Consider the following 7,948-nt stretch of genomic DNA (forward strand, 5'->3'; position numbering starts at 1 on the left):
TATTGAGCCAGTTTGTATGCATGTTATCTCCTGGTTCTGTGTGGAAAAAGTAAAAAAATAAAATAAGAAAAAGATAAGAAAAATAAAATAATTAAAAAAACGTTTTTTTTTTTTTTTTACTGAAAAACGGGAGGAATTGTTCCCTGACGTGACGTCACGTAAGGGACCAAATCAGTTTGGCCTGTTTTGAGACCAATTTACAGAAAACCCCAGATTTGCTGTGAAAGCCTGAGTGTTCAAACTGGGGTATTTTTGAGGATAGAAGAGAGGTAGGGGAGACCAAAAACACACAAAAAATAAGAAAAAGTTAAAATTCATGGTGTAGTCCCTTTAACAAAAAAATATCACCTACCCTACCTTTATCATCTTGGTGGGAGACAATAGTCTGACAACAGTGTAATGTTGGCCCATCTAATGACTGTTCCACTCCATTCTTAGTGATTATTCTAGTGATTACATTTTCAATTAATCAAATAGCCCTTTTTTTCCCTGAGCCAATTTAACAGTGTCACGCAAAAACTATGTGAAAATAGGCTATCTACATGCTCACAGCGTTCCATTAACTGTTGCACCCAAATCTGAAGTGATATTAAATGAAAGAGAGAGGGGGGTGAGAGGGAGAGAATGAGAGAGGGAGAGAGGGAGGGAGAGAGGGAGAGAGAGAGAGAGGAAAAAGAACAATAGAGGGATGAGACATGGAGAGAGAATGAGAGACGGGCATTGAGAGAGACAAGGAGAGATCAAGAGAAAGAAATAAATGCGGGATAAAGAAGAAGTGACTTCTGCTTGCTTGGTAGTCTTTCTGTCCAGCAGAGTGAATATGGATTATTTTAAGGCCTGTTACACCATCACAAACCACATCACAGCCTGGCTAACACACAGTACATTTGACCCCCAAAAGACAGTGACACCCATTGTTCTGGGTGGCGGGTGGCAAACACAAAAGGAATGTGTGTGTGTGTGTGTGTGTGTGTGTGTGTGTGTGTGTGTGTGTGTGTGTGTGCCCGCGGAGGTGTGCGCACGCTTTTATGTTCATTATAAAAAAAACATCAGGCACAAGAATCAATGGCATGCATCTAAAATGCCTTGCAAGTTTCCTCCTGTTTTCCACGGAGAAAAGATTTCCATGGAGCAATGCCACGCTGGTTAAAATAGAATAAAAGAAGAGAATAAAAGAGTGTGTCGAATGGCTGAACGCAAGGTGGTAAAAAGACAAATCTCCATGTTCATTATGCCATCTACTGAGAGACTTCACATTTGAACAGAGAAATGCAAGGCGGTCACACTCTGGCATTATCATCAAATCCAATAATAATGCACTATGCCTTGTTTGCTGCAGTCAACAAGGTAACAAAACCTCCTGTGTCAGCGGCCTCTGAATTTCTATCTATCAGGACCTGCAATGAATTTGCTTCCTGCTTCACTGACAGAATTCAGAAAATTAGACAAGCAGTCAAAGCCTCCATATCAGGTACAAGCTATTCGGGAACAATGCAAGTCGAGAGCGATGCATTGGGAATGCATGCCCCACCCAGTTATGCAGTACCCGTTGTACCCGTTGTCAGAGTACCCGTTGTACCCGTCTCTGTCTGTGTCCCTTTTGTGCCCATACTGTATATGATCTCTGTATCTGTCTGTCTGCCTGTGTCCCTTTTACGGCCATATATGGAGATCTCTGTCCGTCCTTGTCCCTTTTATGCCCATATATAGAAATCCCTGATGTCATCAGTACATGTCCATATATGAGTATACCCATATATGGGCATATCGGTCGGATCAGCGGTTATGGATAACCACCTATCCAAACAACTCGATGCCAGACACCACATTCCCTTGATTTTGCATATTTATTGTAAGATACCATGACACAATTGTCTTGGAGGACATTATACACATCTGAAATCCTCCTCCTGTTGCCTTGCTATTGTGATAACAGGCTTTTTCAAAAAATGTTTCAAATTGCATGGCCTTAGATATTCTACAAATTGTCAATACGTCTCTTCTCTCAGGTTTCTTCCTACAGGCCCTGAAAACTGCCGTCATCAACCCACTCTTAAAAAAGAATAATCTAGATACCTCCCTACAATTAAAGGGCCATATCAAACCTCCTGTTTTTAAGTTAAATCATTGTAAAAGCTGTCTTTCAACAGCTGAACAACTTCTTGGTATTAAGAAACTGCTCTGATGTCTTCCAGTCTGGATTTCGACCACACTACCACAACACTGAGATTACCCGTTAAGGTCTTCAATGACATCCAGTTAAACACAGATTGTGGCAGAATTTCAGTCTTAGTATTACTGATCTCAGTGTTGCAAGCATTCGACACAGTCAAACACAACAAACTTGGTGGGACTTTCTGGCACAGTACTAAATTGTTTGAATCCTACTCAAAGGACAGGGACTACTTTGTGGCTATAGGTAAAATCAACAAAAATGACATGCAGAGTTCCTCAACTGTCATCTGGGACAGGTCGGTTTTGTGGAGATGCAGTATTGAATGTGTGTTAAGTAACCTGACCATCACTGAACTTGACTTCACTGAAATGAAACAACTAATGCCTAATTTATGCTTAGTCTTACGATGGTGTTGCATGCCAAAAACAGCCATTCCACAAGCCCACGGACACAACGCAGGACTGATGTGACTGATCCCTGGTCGGTTATTTTTGTTGTGCGATAACTCAGGCTTCAGCCAGTTATGTGTCTTTGTCCATATAGTACACAGACACACACTAGTGTTGGCATCTTGTAGAAACCAAAGCTACAACCTTGAGGCACCAAGTCATGATGTCTCAGTCTAACTACAGATCACATGGGGGCATGAATAGTCTCACCGTTCTAGGCCTGGAACACTGACTATGACTCACGCAGACTCACTGACACCCAGACTCACACACACCAACACCCCCTAACACACATACAGCTTGTGTGTGTGTGTGTGTGTGTGTGTGTGTGTGTGTGTGTGTGTGTGTGTGTGTGTGTGTGTGTGTGTGTGTGTGTGTGTGTGTGTGTGTGTCACAGAGAGAGATCTATATTATATACCCTTATGTCACAGGTGTGTGCATAAACATGGTGGATTATCCATATCAGCTTTCCTCAGAGTGGCGTTTGGCTGTATACTAAGGCTAATCTCAGTCTATGAGAATTCCTCTGCACTCGAGCCTATTAGAGATTGCACTGCACTCACAAAGAGCTGCTCTTAAAAAGCACCGGCCGGGGTGAGCCGGTGCTCGTAGTGGTGTACCATTTGGACACATTTGTCTGGAGGGCTAATGTAATACCATGCCAGATTACCTTACACCACAGACAATGGACATTAGTTACAAGCTGACAATCATATGACAGCATGGAATGCCGACCAGAGGGCGATACACAGGAATAAGAAAATATGTGAAATGGACCAGCGATTTTACAAAAAACACAGGTGGTTTTGCGTGCATTACACGTGTGCTTGCTGCACCCACAAACCTTGTATCTTCATATTTCATCTTTTTTATTATTTAGTTTTTATCATAGTTTTTTTAATTAATTAATGCCCTATTTCATATTTACGTATGACAGTATCATGCAAGAGTAGCTAAAATAGATGATCTACAAGCTCACAATGTGTCGCATCGCCACACATCGTGACAAATCTGTTATTTGTGCTAATTTTGAAAGATTTTTTCCCGTATTTTATTAATATTTTACCAATGAAAATGATTAACAATAAATTGTAACTAACTACATTGGATCCATTGTAAAACAGGTTCTTTTTTTCTTTTCTTTTTTACATTTCCTGTAAAGTAATGGTTTTGGACAAACAATGTTTCTGCCAAAAGGGACAATATGCATGTAATGATAAAATACTCTCCTTCCTCTATGGAAGTCAAGTAGGTCAAAGAGTCAGTGTCGGCAGCCCAAGGCAGAATGTTTTCTATATGTCACCCATTCCCTTTCTCTCCTCTCACTCTCACTCTTGTCCAGTACTTCTTACTGATCTTAAACTCTCACTATCTTTCATTTTACTGGAGCATTTTACCCCCCCTCTCTGTATTTAACTGATAACCATTCTCTGGCTGCCTATAGATTTATCCCCACATCCTGATTATTTCAAACGCTTGCCTCGATTACAATTAATGAGCGATTATTAAAAAAAACTAGAGGTTCAGGCAGCTACGTGGCCCTCACACCTACGTCGCACCACCTATCCGACTATAAGGATAAGGATAATTCCTTTTAACAGGTCGTTCATGAAAGTCCTTGCGGTCTTGTTTCCAATGAGAACCTGTGAGCAATTGGGGTTAAGAGTCTTGCTCAGGGACAAATTTCATATCATCGGCACATATGCTGGGATAGCCTGGAATCGAACCTGGGGCAACCAGGGCCAGCTGGTTCCCTAGGCGGGCTCACTAACCACTCAGCTATGGCCGCCCCCTGGTATGCCCATATCTGAAGATCTCTGTATCTGTCCATATATTTATGGACAATTTATATTTATGCCCATATATGGAGATCTCTGATGTCGTCAGTATATGCCCATATATGGGCATGCCCCTTTTTGTGCCCATATATGGAGCTGACTGATTTGTTTGTGCCTGATGTCATGACGACACATTGAGGTTAGACAACTATATGGTTATGGCTGAATCATGGTGACATGAGAGTGACGACGTGGTCAACCTGCCCGCCCGCCCACCTGACCGTCCTACTGCCCGTCCTCCCTTAAGCCAATTATAATATAGAATAGGATAATAATAATGAAAATAGCAGATCTATCACTATGCGCTCTGAGCTTAGGCTATTTTTTCAATTTTTGCACGCCACTATTGTGCAACAAAGTATAATGCAGGGCTTAAGTGGTTAATCAGCCTACTTTAGTCGTTTATAGAAAAACTATTATAACCTTTTTGTGTCGATTCGTTGATATATATATAAATATATAAAAAGAAAACTGCTTCTCGATAATACGATTAATATACAGTACATGACATGAGCCAGATTAAGTCGGTTATTGGTTCTAAATATTTTCGGATAATTGCCCAGCCCTAGCTTAGAACCACATTCAACATCACAGCTGCATGATCACAGATTTGTGTCTACACAACACCTCTGTTATTTTGCTTGCAGAGCTCAGCAGAAACTTGGAGTTAACTAGTCCTGCTGGTGTAATGTGACTAGTGAAAACGAGTTTCAAAACACTGAGACTATAACTTATAAGCATTTGTTTGTGTTGACTGCAAATTATAGTCTCACAAATTATTAATTTATTGAGGTGATTTTTACTTATGCATTGATGTCAAATTAATATTCGGAGTATTTATTTGGTGGGATTTAATATCATTAATCAGATGATAGATGCAGGTAATCTGCAGCGGTAAAAGGAAGAAGCCGAGACTCAGTCCAAGGCCTTCCAGTTCTATCACTGCTAATCATCTGATTTGTCGCAATCATTATAACAAATATTGCTCAGAATTAATTTGACATAAAGCCATCAGTCAAAAGAAAAATGTTCATAACCTCAACAAATTAGCAAATTGTGATAACTTGCAATCAACACAAAAGAAATGACTCTACTATCACAATGCTGAACATTATCCCCCCCCCCTTTTTATGTATTTTTCAATGAACTCACACAAACAAGATCACGTTGCATCACGGGCGGTGCAGTCTTTACAAATCCATGCAGGGCTAAAAAAGAGATCAAAATCCTTTGACCTATATGGTCCCTTGTCAACGTAGTGATTATGGACTTGTAGCCACGGCGATTAGCAGCCAGCTGTGTATATGAGTTTAGAGGGCCAGAGTTCAGAGTTCACAGATGGCTCATGGAGACCTCGGACTGACCCCAAAGAAATGGGATTACTTGACGTGACGTTCAAAAGACACATGAAAAGCTGACCCCGTTCGTGGGTCCATTTTTACACTCAGCATTTTTCTAGCTAATCATACCATGGTCCAGTGCTTGAATCAATTACCTGAGTGTCGTCTCCCTGCTCTGCTGGGGGTGAGGGTTCTCCAGGCAGGGGCTCCCCGTTCTGAACGGGGGAGTCCTGGGATGGGCTGTCAGGGGGGTTGATGACAACAGACCTCTCTGAACGACTGCTGTCCTTACTGCTGCTGGCCTTGTGCCTCTCACGACTCCGGTCCCTGCGAGCGCACACACACACACACACACATTTGAAATATGTATTTATGTCCTCATAAGCAGAACAGAACAGAACAGTACAAGAATGCCTTGTACAAAGGACATAAACACTGCCAATGAAGTCAGACAATAGGAAAACAGCCTATAAGGCAGAACATTGTTACATACAATACAGTTGACATACTTGTCAGACACAGCGGACATCGATCATGGATAAAGGAAACAACGCCTCCTCCAAATTGAGCGGCTTCCTATAATAGCTGATACTGAGCAGTACCTTGCTTAACTGTTTGACCCTCCTTTTGGAGAGGCCGGTCATTTGTAAGCCCCTCACAACCAACTTGTTTCACATGCCCTATAGGCTGCCAAAGATAAAAACAAAAAGTTTACATCTGTAGCCTAGCTGTGAGATGGCCTGCTCTAACTGATGATATTTAAGCACTTTGGTTAGAAAGGCTTCTTCTAAGGCTTAGAGGTCGGCAGTACCTTTGATTACAGCTTAGAGTCTAAGCTGTAATCAAAGGTACTGCCGGACCTCGAGAATGACACACACACACACACACACACACACACACACACACACACACACACACACACACACACACACACACACACACACACACACACACACACACACACACACACACACACACACACACCACAGTGTACAAACACTTCACATCATGCGAGTACACACAGGCATACAGGTACATGCACACTCCTTTCCTCTCTCTGCCTCGCACACTTCGTGAACGTGTGCTCAGTTGCACTACTATGGTATGATGACGTGTGCACAAACCCACACCAAGCAGAGAGAGCAAAATCTCATTTGCTGAATAGGCCTGGACAATCAGTGAAATGGGTTAGAGGCAGTCAGCTGTGACGACCCTAATCCACAAGCTTTACCCATCTCTCAATCTCTCGCATTCTCGCTCTGTCATTCTCCCTCTCTTCCTCTTCCTCTCTCTCTCTCTGTCTATCTCTCTCTCTCTCTCCCTCTCTCCATTTGTTTGTTTTCCCATGCACGCCCGACATGTGGTTCGCTTTAACGGAAAACAAATAAACAGACACGAACTCCATTCAAAGAGCAGCCGGGCAGACATAAGCAAGCCTTTCAGCGAGGTCCGCAGTCCGCACAACTGGCCCTGAATGCACTCCCTGGGATGGAGACAAATCCAACGCAATAAGCAGCAGTTAAACCTCACAACAAACAGATTGATGGCCGTGTGTGAGAGATATTACAGTATTACTAAATGCACGTATACAGCGACCAACGGGACACAAGACCCAGATCGATGCCTAGCAAAGGGGTGAGATGAGAGAGACTGACATCGTAGGAATACAAGACAGACAGACAGGTGGACAGAAAGACAACCAGTGAACATACCCATGTCTGTTTGATTTCCCGGAGCGGCTGGAGTAGGAGTAGCCCGAGTGGGTCGACTCAGTGTCCATTCCAATGCAGCTCTAGCCCAGCGGCTGGCCGGGGGGGTGGGGGATGGGGGACAGTGTGTGGCACAGAGAGGATCAGAGGGTAGATGCTGTTGAGACGCAAGAGGCGGTTGCTACGGTCAATGGCCCGTTGAGGACTTCACAAATCTGTGGTGGCTGACAGCTAAACCAGGAGAGCTGCTTTGGTGCACACCTTGACCTAAGAGAGAGAGAGAGAGAGAGAGAGAGAGAGAGAGAGAGAGAGAGAGAGAGAGAGAGAGAGAGAGAGAGAGAGAGAGAGAGAGAGAGGAGGGAGGGGGGAGATACCATGCATGGGAGAGTTTCCATTATAGCTCTGCATTAAAGATAGCTATATACAGTAGCTAACA

At 43.0% G+C, this 7,948-nt stretch overlaps 1 protein-coding gene across 1 annotated transcript in view; it reads right to left on the reverse strand.

Annotated features, from left to right (window-relative positions):
• Window positions 1–7,583, reverse strand: part of LOC308105916 (vang-like protein 1) — a gene marked incomplete at both ends in the record, with an annotated part of 17,392 nt that extends 9,809 nt beyond the window's left edge. The window contains 2 exons of the mRNA XM_080456881.1: window positions 5,959–6,130; window positions 7,516–7,583. Of these exons, the coding sequence (XP_080313007.1) occupies window positions 5,959–6,130; window positions 7,516–7,583 (240 nt within the window). The remainder of the gene's footprint in view (window positions 1–5,958; window positions 6,131–7,515) is intronic.
• Window positions 7,584–7,948: the final 365 nt, after the last annotated feature.

This window comes from Gymnoscopelus braueri, assembly GCF_963280865.1.
Source record: "Gymnoscopelus braueri genome assembly, chromosome: 18".
Classification (NCBI taxonomy): Eukaryota; Metazoa; Chordata; class Actinopteri; order Myctophiformes; family Myctophidae; genus Gymnoscopelus; species Gymnoscopelus braueri.